We start from the raw sequence: 17,180 nt of genomic DNA on the forward strand, positions 1-17,180 counted from the left end.
GGTTTGGCTTTCCTATTATACCTATGAATTATTGGGATTATGATGAGAGGAATTGATGTCTCTCAAGTTGGCTAAAGATCAATATTAAATGAAACCATCATTGTGATTAAAGGTAGAAAGTGAGATATAACAACATTCTAATTACCCCCAATTGCCATGCTTCTTGAATCTTCAAGTGTTTAATCATCTACCTAATGGATGTGATTGTGATGTGTTGGTAAGTTCAACATTAAACTTTAATTTGTTAAATTGTTGTGGCTTCTTAATGCCTAATTTGTTTTACATGAGATATCATGGTGCTTCTATTGAGAATACCTATTGTCATAAGCTTCCATTAACAATGACCTAATTCATAAGGATACATGACTACTTTAGAGTCTCACCTATAGGTCAAAGTCCCTTATTGATTTTAGTACATGATTGATATCATCTCAAGATTGAAAGTTTATACAATATAGTAGTTTAGCAAATCATGGTAATCCAATAGTCTTATGTCATCATTCATTGTAGGTTTAGTTTAATGTGTAACCATACATACTAGTACACTTATCATGGAAACCTCAACCCAACAACCAAGACAAATCATCTTTCCAATTAGGAGGTAGTGTACTATTTATCATCTTGTAAGGAATTCGTGACTTACATATTTTATACAACTCATAATACACCCAAATCATATACAATGCAAGTGATATGAGTTTGAATACTCAAATCAATATCAATACATTCAAAGCATAGATGAGTGAAAGTTTAAATCTAACTTTGTTACATCATATCTTGCTTTTCAGGGTTTTATCCCAACAAACTTCTACTAGTCCTAAAAGTAGACTGGGCACCATAGAAAGAATTTGATTCGTAGAAACAACGTTGCTAAATTCCTCCTTTCTTAGGCCTATCAAAGCAAATTACCCTTTTTTCTTCCCCAATTAGCAACTCCACCAAAAGAACTGTGCAATTGTAAATATCACTTTTCCTAGTTAATTGATTTGAATGAAGATATTTGTGGTCTAAGATCCAAATGTCCCTTGCACGAATGTGGTTAGTTGAGTTTGATCTAGAGGGACTAACCTCCAAGCTCTAAAATTGGATACTTTGGGAGTGAAATTATCATCTAAGAGGATTTTAGTAGATTTAACATCCCTATGAATAATTGGAGTTGAAATAGAAGACTGCAAATATGAAAGGGCTTCCACAGTTTCGGATGCAATCATTAAACGAGTTCCTCATGGAATAGAAGATGTGCACTCTTGACCTAAGATTCTACTTTCATGATAGTTGTTTATTGCTTTTAACTTGAAGGTCTTTGGTAGTGAATATTTTAGTTGTTTTATGCTTCTTGGGAAAGCCTTTTCGCTGCCAAGCCTTTATCTTATTTGTTCAGGCAAAAATCCTTTGTATATTGTGTCATAATTCCACCAGTTTTGTATGATCAACTTTCTTTCCCTTAGTTCCAGTTCTATCCAAGAGCTAGCCTATAGTATAACCATACCGGTACCTATATCTGTACTATATATAAAAAAGCAAAGTGTTTATCAACTTTTTTTTTTTTTTCCAAAAATCACATTATCAATTTACTCTCATATCCTATCATTATTTTATTTAATTAATTTAGTTCTCTTTTTTCAAAACAACATAAAAATTGATTTAGATAATGTTTATCTTTGAAAAAAAAATCATAATTTAATTAAAACAATTTTAACATGAAATTTATATATTATTATCAAAATTTTAGAATGAAAAAAAATAGAAACAATCTAAAAATTGGTTTAGATAATGTTTATCTTTGAAAAAAAAAAACATAATTTAATTAAAATAATTTTAACATGAAAGCTTATATATTATTATCAAAATTTTCGTAATTATTGGAATATATTTATAAAGGAGATATTCAAGCTAACAAATAAGATATATCGGTAGAGCTTCTTTTGCATGAACAAAAGAGAGACACAAAAAACCAATTGGATTTAGTAATAGAGATCTCATATAATAATCTAATAGAAGAGACCCTAAGAAAAAAGGAAAAGAAAAAACACAAAATATAGAAATCAGAAGTATTTAAAAATTACCTTTTACAAATTAGAGATTTAATTTGACAAAGGAGATATGCAAATAGAGTTTCTTTTGCATGAAAAAAGGAAAGACACAAAAAGACAATTGAAAGTATAATCGGGTTTGAAAAAAGGGAATATAAAATAATGGTCATTTTGAAATTAGAAAATGAACCGGTAAAAATAAAAAAAGAATAAATGAGTATGAACTAAAAATTGACTATGGATAGAGGAATGAATTGATACCGGTGGGGGGGATGAATCGATACCAATGAGGGGAATGAATTGATGGTAAAAGGGGAAATAAATAGGGGAGATGAATTAGTGTAATGGGGGGAATGAATTGGGAGAATGTTTAGAGGAATGAACCAATGTTAACCAGGGAAATAAACAGAATGAATCGGTTTTAACTTCTCCTAAAAAGTCACTATACATGAAGGGAATGATATTTTTTTTTTTCCTAAAGGAAAACATAAAATAAACAGGTAATGATTTTTAATATTTATTAAGGTAAATTAGTTATTAAACTTTTGCAAAAAAAATTAATAAAATGAAATTAATCATTTATTTAATAATATTTAACTTTTCATGTTAAAATTATTTTAATTAAATTATGATAATTTTCAACTTTTTCAAAACAAAAATTGAGTAGTAATATTTAACTTTTCATATTAAAATTATTTTTTAAATTATGATAATTTTTTATAGAGAAAAATTATCTAAATCAAATTTTAAAGTGTACTTGAAAAAAAAGAAACATTATCTCAATTAAGTGAGATGATAAAGGCGTTTAAAAAAAAAAGTCAATAACATCGTTTTAAATAAATTATGATAATTTTTTTCATAGAATCATTATCTAAATTAATTTTTAGGATTTCCTTGAAAAAAGAGAAACATTATTTGAATTAATTAAATAAAATAATGATAAGGCACAAACGCATTTACATGAGATCATTAGGACATTTTAGGGAAAAAAAAAGTTGACAAACACTTCACTATTTATATATAGTATATATTTTTAAGAAGTAAAAAAAAAATCATGTTTTTAAAATAATTTTTACTGAGTAAATTAATTAGAATGAAACAAAAACTATTATCACCATTTTGAAGAAGAAAAATATTGTCATCCCAAAATATTATTTTTAAAATTAAATTATGATAATTTTTTGAAGATAAACATTATTTAAATCAATTTTTAGGTTGTAAAGAGAAACTATTAGAAAATTAGCTAATTCAATTTAAAGTAATCACTCAACAGGGGGGTAAATAAGGTGATGGTCTTTTTTCACAAATTTAAATTATTAGAATGTAAACACAAAATTTTATAGTAGTTTGGTATAACCCAACCTACATTCACTATCCTCTAACTTTAGTCTTAAGCTCGACGTTCCACTAATTCATGGCTTCCAAATCAATCATTCAAGCAATACAATTAGATAATGGTTTCAATTAACTCTCTTCAATTTTTTACTCCAAGCATATTTTACAATCCTCAAGAAATACCTCACTATTGAACAACCCCTCAAGTGATACCCTACACTTGAGAATCCTTAAATGATGCTTTATACTTAGATTTTTCCTCTTAAAAATTTACAAATAAAGATAGAAAATGTTTTTACAAAATCCTAATACAAAATTTACGCTCAAATTATACAAGATAAATTAGGATTGAATAATGTACTAATGATTTGCAAGTTTTAGAACAAAGTGTACTAAAAAACACCCCCAAAGCTCAAATATATTCAAGAAATATTTACGAAGGTTAAGCTCTTTTAAAACAATGAAGGTTGAAGCTTTTAAATAGGGAAGAGAAGCCCAAACTAGTCATTAGACACATTTGGGGGTTAATTGGTTAAGCATCGGTTTGACTGGTTCACCAGACATTAGCATTTAATGCTTTGATATGAGACAATTGGGCTTTCTAAGGTTCGACTAGACCTTGACCAAACCTTGATCGAACCTCAACTAGGAACACTAAGCTATTGGAAAAGAGAGAGTATAACAACATCCCTCAAACAATTGAGTCGATTCCTCCCTGCCTCAATCAATTGCATTGTAAAGTGCGTAAAAGTCTTTGATTTAAGGCTTGGAACCTTCGGTAAAATCTTTTAAAAAAGTTTAGAAAATATTTGATATAAGGTTTTAATTAAGAACATGAAATCATCCAATTTTAAAAGATTTTAAAACAATTTAATTAACTCTTGAATGATTTTTGTGTATAAGTAAAAATATAATGCATAACAAACCTAGTGTACCAACAACCTTACAAAGAGATTCCATGAAGCTTAGATCTTGAAAGCACTTCTCTTTAAGGTCTTCTTCTTAATTTCCTTTTGACATGGTTCTGTCTTTGCAATTGTCACTTTGAAAATATTCTTACCTAAACGCACTGAAAATAAAACATTAGATCCAAACCTTATTTTGTTATCATCAAAATCAAGATTAACTAAACATTGATTTCACATCAACATTATCTGAATTAGTTAAATAAAATAATGATAGGACATAAGGGTATATGAGTGAGATGAGAAGGTCACTTGAGGAAAAAAATTGACAAACACTTCAGTCTTTTATAGATAGTATAAATACATACATACATATATATATATAAGTGTGAAACCAAGGTTTGGTTAATCTCGGTTTTGGTAATAACAAAATAAGGTTTAGAACTAATGATTATATTTCAAGTGTGATTAGGCAAGACGATTTCCAAAGTGGCAATCACAAAAACAAATCAAGCCAATGAGAAATCATGAAGAAGAAGACCACCTAAAAGAAAAGTGATTTTCAAGACCCAAGCTTCATATGATCTTTTTGTAATGTTGTTGGTGCACTAGGATTTTCATGCTTTACATTCTTTACTTATACATCAAAATCATCCAATAGTTATTTTGTTTTAAATATTTTAAAATTGGATGATTTCATATTTTCAACTAAAACCTTGTGTCAAATGTTTTTTTAAATTTGTTTAAAAGGTTTTCAGTTGAAAAAAATGGTTGTTGAGCCAAAAACGGCTCAACCGATTGAATTGGATGAGAATTTTAAATCTAACTCAAAATAATTATGTATTTATTTATTACTTTATTTTTATTTGTTGGAACTTAATATCACTTTTAATATTTTTATTCAATAATCTAAATTTAATCATACAAACAAATAAAAAATCTAATATTAAATTTGGTATGATATCATATAAGTTACTATAAAAATAATTTTCTTCTCAAAAGACCAAGTCTTTCAAAGATCAAAGTCTTTCGTGTTGGAGACAATTTAAAGTTAGCATGGGACTTAAGATCATTAATATTCTGAGCTGGCAAGGTGCAAGTTCATTCATGGTAGATTGTTTGACTCATGGGTCGTTGGCAGCGAGTGAATGTGAAGAAAGATCATTTGATTACTACCCATTTTGACTTGAAAATGAATCAAAGAAAAAAAAAAAAAAACTAGCTTTTTAATAATAACTTAATTTCCAGGTATAAAAGAGCCAACCATCATATCTACGTTCACATTTTACCTTACATTACAAATTATATAGAAAAGTTGAACAACATTAATTATCTTCTTATAGCAGCAAACCTACTAGCGTAAGGGATGAGAGCTGATTTTGGTGTGGGGAACTTCCTATGGGTGTTAGCGCCTTCTATTGATAAGATCCATCTGAGACTTGGGAGGAAAGATTGAGTCAATGGATGTTGTGATATACAAAATTTCTTAGCAATATCCATCTCCTGGTTGTCAAAGCTGAAAAGTCGCCAACTTACCTACACGTAATACGTTAAGAATCCGTCTTAATCAAACATCAGGCGCTCAAAGTTTTAGTGGCTCCTTCTACTAAGTTCCAACTTTTTTGGAAGACTTTGGATGCATGATTTAAGGCTCCCATTATTAATAATGCATTCATGTCATCAAGAACATCTTCAAGTTAGAAAAAAATCTTTTTTCATACAACAGAAATGATTAATAAACTTTATTTTCTATTATTATATATTTGTATATGAGTAAACTACTATATATCCTTTGTTAAAAAAAAAAAAAAGAAAAGAAAAATTTTGGTCCTTCCATTGGGCAATAGAGTTAAGGTTTTGAAGAGATTGTGGTCAAGATTGAAGGAGAAGCCCGTATGGTTATTTCACCAACCATTTCCTACAAAGAAAAGAAACTCAGAATTCTCTTTTGTTCCTACTTCTGAAAATGGGAATTAAGGCCTTATCATGCATATTTACACAATCAAATTTCTCGACGTCGGAAAATACTAAATTTTCCTAGGTGAAAATCACTTTATAATTGGTACAAGACATAGAATGCATAAAATAGGTTCTTGTCAATATGACAAGACTAGGGTGGAGGGATACACCAATCACTATTGTTAATAAACTTGACCCCATTTTTAGGAAAGCTTACCTCGACTTCAACCCATACTGTAAGGTGAAGACCAAGTCAAGACCAAGTCATTGATGCTTTGACTTGGCAATGAATCAATGAGTTTCAAAATCATGTAAATTAAACCTATTTTAGCTTTATTTAATTCAGTTTTTACACTTAGTTGTCTATAAAAATCATATATTTTTCTTCTCTTAGGTCTTATCTTTACTTAAGTCACTTTATAGACTTAATTCAAGTTGAAAAATCATGTTTTTCATCTTTGTGTCTTTCTCTTAGGAATGATTTACCTTTATTTTATTTAGGGTTTTACGCTTAATTTAAATCTTAAAAGCTATATTTGTCTTTCTCTCATAATTCAAATATTATTTTACTTTTATTTATTTAGATGTCCTTTGTATATTAATCTTGTTTTTTATTTTTAAAAATAGAATTGTGTCATGAAGAAAAAAAGTAATCAATCTCCATACAAAATGCAAGAACCCATACTTTAAAAAATAATGATTTTTTTTTTATTTTTAAATAAGGCCTTAAAAAAATTTACTACCTTTAATTTTAATAATTTTAAAGATAATTTTTAAGAAAATGAGACAAATATTTTTTATATATATAAGAATTATTATATTTTATATAGAAGTTAATATATTTTTCTTTGAAATCACCACTTTCTTATCCTTTATGGTAAAGCTTTTATCACCTTTATTAAACCTAGCTTTTTTGGACCTAATGGGCGTGTTTGAAAACCACAAAAAATATAGAGGTGATCTATTTGCCCGTCTTTCTCCCTCGGTTGGGCGTAGAAGGAATGGAATGTATAATAGCATGATTGTCTTTTTGTTTTTTGATTCTTTTTTTGTTTATAGATTTTTTTTATTTTTTTATTTTTTATCTTGTGTCCTAATGAGAAATTTTGTAATATTATTTAAATTTGACCAAGATCTCATAATTTTTTTTTTCTTTTAAGAAAAAGGTTAATTAGTCCATAACAATAATTGTACTAATAAAAAGGTTTAAATTAAAATAACCCACAAGATCCTATGCTTTCAACCATATTATGGGGCACAACCAGAGATTTTTACCATAAGAATTTGAAGTATAACGGAAGATAATTATGTATTTCTTTATTTATTTATTTTTATTTGTTGGAACATAATGCCACTTTTAATATTTTTATTCAATAATCTAAATTTAATCCTATAAATAAAAAATCTAGTATTAAAATTTGGTATGATATCATACAAGTTACTACAAAAAATTTCTTCTTTAAAGATCAAGTCATTCCACAAAAAAGACTAGATAGTATTTTTTTTTTGTTGAATAAAATAAATCAAAATATTTACTTTTTTCTATTCAGTTAAAAAGTTATAACACAATTAAAGTGAACTTATAATCAATAAAAACAAAAAAACAAAAACAAAATACCACCATACAAAATAATGTTTATTTCTAATTAAAACTCAATGTTTCATGAAAATGATGAGAGAAAAAGAAAGGTACAACATTGGATAATGTTGAAGAGAGATAGAAAACACAAATGATAATAGAGCAGGTGCCAAATTGTAGTATCTGCAAAAATAAAATAAAATAATACCAAGCATCAAACTCTTTGCAATGTTAACTTATGTCATTTTGTGAGCAAATAGAATTTCACAATGAAAAAAAATATTAAAAAACTCAATATGGAATCAAATAATGAGAAAGTGAGAGGAGAAAAATAGAAGTTTAATGCCCTATAGTTTGAAAACATGAGTCTATTTATAGAGGATAAAATTAAAAGACACTAAATATGAAATTGAAAAGAGATAGAATTCTTAGCATTGACATTGAAAAGACATCAATATAAAGGAGATATGAATTGAAAAAATATCAACATTTATTATCTTTCAAAATCTATTAATTTAGTGAGATGAAAAAACTAAGTTTTTAAATCTCGTACTTTAATGGGAGTTTTTTTCCATAACCATTTGCATTTTTTTAATAAAATTCTATAAAAAGAAATAGTTTTGAATTTATTTTTTTAAATTTTTTTTTTTTCAAACTCATCATTTAAAAATACAATTTTATTACAAAATTTACGGATTATGATCATATTAATTTTTTTTTTGAAAACGTAATTTTAATTAAATCATTTTGAAAGTTTAGATTTTATTTAAAATATTTTTTTTTTTGAAATTTAATATCTAAAATTTCATTAAAAAATATTGTGGTGACATTTTTTGTTCTTAGTTAAAATACTTGTATTGATATTAATTTATTTTTTACTTAAAATTACTAAAAGTTATATTAATAATTTATGGTATCAAAATAATTTTAATTCAAATTATATTTAGTAAAATATTATAACTTTATTAATTGTTTTGATATTTTAGCTACTTTTGAATAAATTTGTATTATAATATTTTAAAATAAAAACATTAAAAATTAAATAACGTTAAAATGATAAATATATGAAGAAAACTAAAAGTGAAGTGGCAGACATTTTTCGTAAATTTTAGAAATATGATTATTGTGATAAATATGGAAAGTAATAAAAAAAAGATTATATAAAACAAAAAGGTAATATAAATTAAAAATTAAAATTGGAATAAAAAATAATCATTAAGAAAATCTCCGAGACTTTAACCTATCAATCTTTATTTTTCATCGACACATGGGCGATTTTTCACCGATACAACCGATTTTTTTCCAACAAATCCACGCCCTTTTGTCGATTATTTCGACTTTCCCCATTTTTTGTTGATATTTCCATGATACTTCGGGGAAATATCCCAGAATTTTCATGATTGACGTCAACTTATGCATGGGCAATAAAGGCCGCAGATAGAGTGGGACAATTAGTCATGCTCTGTTCATTAACAATCTGTTTCAATTGAATGATAGTGTCTTCACACAAGACTTCAAAAGTCTTCTTGATTTGCATTTACATGGCTAACATTTCCTAGAAATTAAAAGAAATCAATAAATTAAAAAATAGACTTTAAAAAATAAATAAATATTTTTCGTCTCCACTAACGGTTTGAAATTTGTATTCCTTTACTTCAATTAAAATATACAAAAATACATATAAGTTATGTTTGATTTGTAGAAAATTTGAGAAAAAAAATATATATAACGGAAAGAAACTAGAGAGGAAAAATAGAAAAAAATAAAATGATTTTTTTTTAAAAAAAAAAAAATATTTAAAATTAATAAATTATTTTTATATATTACTTCAAATTTATTTGAGAAAATAATTTTTCATAGCATTTCTTTTCTTTTCTTCATACTTTGGGAACCAAACATAATCATAACTTATTTAGAGTGCCGTTATGTTTTTGTTTCAATATAGAGTTGGTCTGGCTATTTGTTGTCATCATTGTTTTATATAGGATGAATATCATTCATAAGAAGGTATATAGTTAGTTTGGCATTGCTTTTAGAAAACACTTCTAGTATAATTTTTTTTTTTTAAAAAGAAAATTCATAAATATTTTTAAAAAGTTGAAAATTCACTTATAATGTTTCATAGAGATTCATTTGATAGATAATTCTTTCAAAATCACTTTTATAAAAAATATTTTCACTAAAATCACTTCAAATATAAATATTACAAAAGATGCCTATATTAATCATGTTCATAGCGAACCTTGAGATACCGATAATTGCAGGATACTAAGAAAATTAAATTTCAAGTAAAATATGAAGTCCCAAAAAGATTTTTCACTATAGAATCCAAATGATGATGAAGTTGTTCTCATTAAATGTCAAGTAAAATATGAAGTGCCAACAAGATTTTTCACTAATGAAGCTGTTCTCTAAATGTGATGTAAAATATGAAAGTGCCAGTAAGATTTTTCACTGAACGTATAAATTACCTCCAAAGATATTTCAAAATGAAATCTTGAACGACAGTTGTCAGTAACTGTCTCTTGAACTGGTTATGTGGTGTATATTTCTCTCAAGACCAATAGGCTGATTGTGACGACACTGATTCTGGTGACTTTGTTCTTAGCCATTTTGTATCATCCAATGCCTCGTGGCGTATTCATTACGCAAAAACCAGCCACTTGGAAATAAATTGGCGTGCTTAACTCGCTATGGAATGATTGTCCCTTCACACCTCCATCCACGAAGCTCCAAACACATAGAAATGCCTTGGGGTGTGAAGAGGAATTAGGAAAGGGAAGCCATAGCCTCGCATTAAACTCTTTTGGCAGTTTGTAGTTATAGGTACAGTGGGACAGGCCATGCCCCTTGCTCATTGATGATATCTGCTTACATGAAATGGTGAAGTCTCAGAACAAGACCGGGTCTTCCTAATTTGTCCATTCCCATTGTAGTAGCTATTGGCCTACTATTCGCTGGCGTATACCATACTCCACGTTCATTAATAGGAATCCAATTGACCCAGTCTAGAATATACATCCCTATAAAATGCATATATAACATGGTTACTTAACGGTAGGATATTCACAAGTGAGTCGCAGTAGAACACTTAAATCCCACCACCAAATGGACTATTTTTGGAGGGTTTCGAAAATGAGCCTTGATGTTTGTTGCAGCAACAGCAGGTGCTCAAGAAGCCAAGCCTGGCTGCCAAGAGATCGGTGGCAACATCAGCATCCCATACCCTTTTGGCACCAGCCCTGGGTGCTACATTGCTGAAGAGTTTCTCATCATCAGCAATACTACCAATTACAGTCCTCCACAAGCATTCTTAACCACAGGTTATATCCAAGTGTTAGAAACATTACTCCACAGTCAGCTATGAGTCTCAGGTTTGTTAAGGTTGAAGTGATCCCGCATTGGAAGAAGACATAAAGGGGGGAGCTTCCTTGTGTTGGGCTATGTTTGTCTAGGCCATGAGCCCATATATTAGGCTATTTTATATTTGGGTATTCCCTAAACCCAAATATGGATATATAAATAGCATTAGGGCTTTGGTATTATGAGAGAGAAGGGCATTTGATTGAGAAAAGGAAAGCAAATCACGATTGTTTTTTGGGCATTATTCTAGGGCTCAAGGTGAAGTTACAAGTTCTTTCATTAACCTTTTTGGGGAAGTGCGGACCCACATTTTTCACATGCATCCTCACTTGTTGGCAAGACTCATTTTTTTTTTGGTGAAAAATTATTTTTAGAAAAGTCAGAGTCACTACTTATTTTATTTTATTTTAAAAGAGAAAATAAAATAAGAAAGAAAACCCTAAAGAAATGACTTCATAGTTTTAAAAAAATATATATTTGAAAAACCCAAGTCTATGTTCGGGGATCAGATTATTTATTGGGAAGGAACTTCAAAGAGGTAGCACCCCTCTCAACCCTAAAAAGGTCTCTATTGGCTAAGTCAAGGAAAATGTGACAATTAATCAATTAATTGAAGGTACCTAGGTAGACTAAGGTGATTTCGAGATTCTATTAACACTAGCATGTCAAATAAGGAATCAAATCACAATCATAAAGGAGAGTTAGGGTGTGTACTTGGACTACTTCTCAAGCACTATCATAAAGCAATCAAAGTTAATTTGGATAGTATATCACTTAGCATGCATTTCATTAGAGATAATCAAACAAGTGTCAAGGTAATCAAGGACAACATTCAAACATGGATATAGCTCATGAAAACATGCATATTCATAGAATTTTGGAATTGGAGAATAGAGAGGGTGTACCTGGTTAGCAAGCATCAACGCCTCTATGGAAAACAAAGTTAGATCAACATTATATAAAACAAATTCATGTATATCATCAAGAGGAATCAAAATCAATCAAACACCAAACATTCATCCCACTTAAATCAATATCAAAGAAGATATCATGGATGTCGGGCTTCCTCCAAGGCCTAATTAATCTTGCATGAGTCAATTTTATGAATTCTATTATTTGGAACCATGAGTTTACTCATGCTTGTTGAAAAATCAAGAAAATTATTAAATAATTTGAGAAAGATGCTTGCCAAAGGGATATGGCAGCAAGTGTAATTAAAAACTGAATTTTATTTTCTAAAATCTCCTAATGATGAAATTTGAAGAAAACTGAAATTGTTTTAACAAAAAAGATTTTGAAATCCAAATTTAAAATGTATAAGATCACAAAAAGAAGATAAAGAAGCATTAAGAGGAGGAGGATTCATGGTTCAAAGTCGTAGTATCGGTCATTGACTCGGAGGGTCACGAGGCATATCGATCTCGATGTCTTGGTTTGATATTGGGCGACACGTAAAATAAGATAATTAAAAAATTTTAAAAATTATAAAAATATTATATAAATTTAAAATAGATATAATTAAATAAGCAAAAAATTTTAATAAAACATTTTTTTCACATTTAGCTCAAAGTTATTTGTGATAATATTAAAAATTGAGGATTTAATTCTCACTTTGCCATATAAACACTTTAATTTATCATTAAACCTCATCTATACCTTTCAGATCATTTTACTTTAGCAAATTAGGGACTCAATTCTCCTAATATGTTACTATTAAATCATATTAAAGTGTTTATATGAAATGTATTTTCCATGTAAATCGGGGACTTAATTCTCCATGTAAATCCATATAAAAAGTAGTTTTTTACTTTACTAATTTGAGCTCCCAATCTCCCACCCTTGCACACCACCATTGCTGTTAAGACCACAACAAACGACACCACCTGCAATTGCAAATTTACAACCGTGCAAGACCTAACACGGGAGGGGGAGCAATCTGACTGTGAGGGGGTTGTCTTGTCGACATCGTCGATAAAAGATTTAGTCCACTTGACAAGTCACCACCGCCGACACCAAAGCTCCACCCGCCGGTAATGCTCGATTTTGAGGAAAATCAGATAAGTAAATCCTAAATCATGTCCTCATCCTTCGGTGGTTTCTCCACTTATTTCCGAATAGGTTACGGGTTGGGTTTTTTCTTCTTTGTCTTCTTTGATATTCTCATTGATGATTTAAAATTTCAAAATAGGTGTTTTCTTTTGAACGGGCAATCTCTGATTTTTTTATTTATTTATTTTTATGAAAATGTTCTGATATTTTATTGTGATTGGAAATAAAATTTGAAAATTCTCTATAACCTAACCGAGTCAACCGAGTTAACTCGAAAACTTAGACAAGTTAGCCGAGTCTTACCGATTCCTAGCCGAGTTCTTGCATTATACTATATCTGGTATCGATCTCATCGCGGCAGGTGTCGAGGCGGATACGACTCAGCCGAGTTGTACTGGACTCGGCCGATACTTTGAACCCTGGGAGGATTTGCACCAAGGTGGCCATGTTAGAGTGAGACCCGGGAGTGTGATTGTGTTTGAATATTGGTGGTTGCATGAGGAGTCTTTTGTAGATTACTGGTAAGTCTGGTTTCTCATAACCATAACTCAAATCATCAACAGAAACTTGCGGTGAAGAAGCAAAATCCAGTTTTGAATCAAATTCTCTGTATTGTTGCTCACTTTCTTTGAATTTCTCTTTTATATTTGTTGTCTCTGGTGGTGGAGCATCGAACATAGAAATTACTTCTCTAGTTCCTGGTACAAGACTGCAGAATTTGGAGCAACGCTTCTAGGTCCAGTTGAAAGAACCTGCACTCCTTTCCATGGGACCTGAGACGTGCTTTGATTTGAAGCTCTCTCATTTTGCCTTAAGGGATCACTAGTTTTCCCGATTCCGGACTCTTGTAGCCCCAAGAAACCTTGCTGGAAGAAGTGATTCCAAACGGCTCGTTGACGCCTTTTTTCTAGCCAATGAAACATTTCCCAAAGGTCCAGATGATCCCATAATCTGAATCAGAATCAAGAACTACAAAGCTCGAAACAGTTGAAACCACTTTGTACTTATTCAATAAACAAGTTCTGATTTATCATTTCCCCTGCCCATAGATTTCTTAGAAGCTTTAAAGACAGCAACAGAATATCACAACCAAAAGATAAGAGAGAGATTAACTAAGCTGAAGGACAACTGGGTGGATATACTTGGAACCAAAGTCCAGGCGATCACCAGGGGTTTCTTGAAGCCTCTATAAAAAGTTCTAGAGTCTCATCTAGAATCAAGGTGGTCGCATGGCCATGCAAACGTGGGCTCTAGGAAGTGGAGAGATATTGGTTAAGCCCGTTCTGGTTTCTGCTATTTTCATAGTCTGGAACCTTTGAAAGCATTGTGTCACTCCTTTGTGCCATGGTAGAAGATCAGAAGATGCAATTTTACACTCCTTTAGTCTCATTATGACCCAACTTTGATCAGTGCTATGTGCATGGAACCAACGCGTTATCTCCAGCAAAAGGTGCCATTGTGCTGTCTCTTCAGTTTTTTTTTTTTTTTTTGGGGACCTTGGACCCGAAGAGTGAGAATCCATCAGATTCTGAAAGAACATCTCGCAAACCCTCAAGCTGAGATCTTGAGTATTCGTTCTGAAGACTGAGTCCTGCAACCATCTGTACGAGCTGGTCATGAGTAGTATCAACATGCGGCTTGGCATCAAATATCTCATTCTCTTTGGCATGATTGTCATGTTCTGGGACCATGATTTTGCTTGAGCACCCTAAAATCACTAACATCATTAACTTTGCCTCTCATTTTCAGCTCTTATTAAGTTCTGGTGCGCCTTTGAGTAGGAATCAATAGCCTCGTATAAGCCATCATGAATTGATATTGCTGGCTCGGGAGTTGACTGTACACTATTGTTGGAAAGGCTATCTGAAGCATTTTGCGTGAGGAAGGCTCCATCCACTGAGTCGACAACTGACCCATTTTCATTTAGAAAAGTCAATGATTGTATCGACTGAAGGCATGTGTTCCGGTATTGGTTCCTAAGGATCTAATACAGTCAAAATAATGTCTATAAAGATTTCCAGGTCAGAAGGCTATATCTAAGGTAGTTCCCCATCCTTACCAAAATCCATATCTCGCATTACAGTTACAAGAACTTGGTAAGCCTTTTACGGATCAGGTTGTGTATTGGTAACGCCATTAAGAATGCTCACCACAGCAAAAGATAGTCAAGTATGAAGGCTGCCAATCCTGCAAATATACATGTATCTGGAATCATTCGCTACCTTTTCACGTGTATTAAATATCTAACTGCTCATGTTCCAACTAGAAGCAAAATATCTCATACAAGAGGACTTCATGAAACCATGTACAGTCAATAGTGATCGAAGATCCTGCTTTATTTCTGCTGAACCATACATAGGCATCACTTTGGACAAGTCTAATGCTTGTAACGGAGGGTATTCTCCTCTTTCTTGAGTGGTATATTGTTTGAAGAAATGGAGTAACAGAAACGATTAGAAGAAGAGAGAGAAAACAGAGTAAGAGAGAAACAGAGTAATGTTTCTTGCTCTTATTTCTCTATTATAAAATCATTACACTTCTGTAGTTTTTGATACCTATAACTAACTTGAGAGATTGGTTTTAACAGAAAAGATCAGTTGAAACTAACTGAATTTGGTAACAAACTCAACTGAGTTCACTAATAGCCCCCCTCAAACTCAAGGTGGACTTTGGTTGACACTGAGTTTGGCACGTATGGTGAGGAATCTGGAGCTGGGAATTGCCTTAGTGAAGACATCTGCTAGTTGATTAGAGGAAGGTAAATGATGGATTTGGATTCGTTTTTGAAGAACTTTTTCTCGAACAAAATAAAGATCAATTTCGATATGCTTAGTCCGAGCATGAAGAACGGGATTAGCCGAGAGGTACAGTGTGTTGAGGTTGTCACACTAGATGACCGGAGTTGTGGAGGAAGATATGTTTAATTCTTTGAGGAGATTGCAGCCAAGAAATTTCAGCAACTAAGGTAGCTACACTCCGATATTCTGCCTCGGTGGAAGACTTAGAGACTGTATGTCGAGAGTGCCAGGAAACCAAGTTTGGACCAAGAAAGAGGCAATATCCTGATGTGGAGTGGCGATCATCAACGTATGATGCCCAATCTACATCAAAGTACCCTATTAAGTTGAGGTGTGAGTTGGAGTTGTGCTGAAGATGGAGTCCATGGTGAAGAGTGCAATCCAGGTAGCATAGAATTCTCTTGACAGCCTTCCAATGAGCAGTAAGAGGAGCTTGCATGAATTGGCAAACTCTGTTGACACTATAGGTGATATCCAAACGTGTGATGGTGGCATATTGGAGGACACCAATAGTGCTTTTATAGAGTTGAGTGTTGCTGAATGGAGCACTTCCAGAGTTGGATAAGGACTGGTTAGATACCATAGGTGTGGGAACCGACTTGACATGAAACATCTTGGTTTTTTGAAGTAGATTGGAGATATACTTGGTCTGTGACAAGTGCATTCCAGCAGATGTATGCTTGACTTGGATACCTAGAAAGTAATCAATATCTCCAAGATCTTTGAGAGCAAATTGGTTGTTGAGCTAAGTGATCACATGTTGAACAAACTAATCATTGTTGCCTATGATAAGAATATTATCCACATATACTAGAATGTAAGTGGAGTGAGTAGGTGTGATGTTAATAAATAGGGAGTTATCTGATTTAGTGGATGAGAAACCAAGAGTGCTAAGTGCTTGATGTAGCTTTTTGAACCAAGCTCTAGGGGCTTATTTGAGGCTGTAGAGAGATTTATTTAGCTTGCAGACATAGTTCGGGTTGAGAGGGTCAATAAAGCCTTCAGGTTGATGCATGAATATTTTTTCATATAGGTCACCATTGAGAAAAGCGTTATTGACATCTAGTTGTCGAACTTTCTATTGTAGATTTAAGGTAATAGTGAGAACAATGAGAATGGTAGTCGATTTGACAACCAGGCTAAAGGTTTCATTAAAATC

The 17,180-nt window shown here is 31.2% G+C and overlaps 1 protein-coding gene across 1 annotated transcript; it reads right to left on the bottom strand.

Annotated features, from left to right (window-relative positions):
- Positions 1–14,949: 14,949 nt before the first annotated feature.
- On the bottom strand, positions 14,950–16,604 carry LOC117909959 (uncharacterized mitochondrial protein AtMg00810-like). Its single transcript, XM_034824005.1, has 2 exons — positions 16,197–16,604; positions 14,950–15,207 (listed from the first exon to the last, which is right to left on the bottom strand). The coding sequence occupies exons 1-2, from the start codon at positions 16,602–16,604 to the stop codon at positions 14,950–14,952; spliced, it is 666 nt and encodes a 221-aa protein (XP_034679896.1).
- Positions 16,605–17,180: the final 576 nt, after the last annotated feature.

This window comes from Vitis riparia, unplaced genomic scaffold (genome assembly GCF_004353265.1).
Source record: "Vitis riparia cultivar Riparia Gloire de Montpellier isolate 1030 unplaced genomic scaffold, EGFV_Vit.rip_1.0 scaffold504_pilon_pilon, whole genome shotgun sequence".
NCBI classification, from domain to species: Eukaryota; Viridiplantae; Streptophyta; class Magnoliopsida; order Vitales; family Vitaceae; genus Vitis; species Vitis riparia.

Bases quoted from the DNA above. Each gene is read 5' to 3' on its own strand.
- LOC117909959 (XM_034824005.1), bottom strand. From the start codon at position 16,604: ATGGTATCTAACCAGTCCTTATCCAACTCTGGAAGTGCTCCATTCAGC. The intron at 15,208-16,196 runs GTAGCTACCTTA...TGACTGTATTAG, and splicing joins CCGAGGCAGAATATCGGAGT to ATCCTTAGGAACCAATACCG.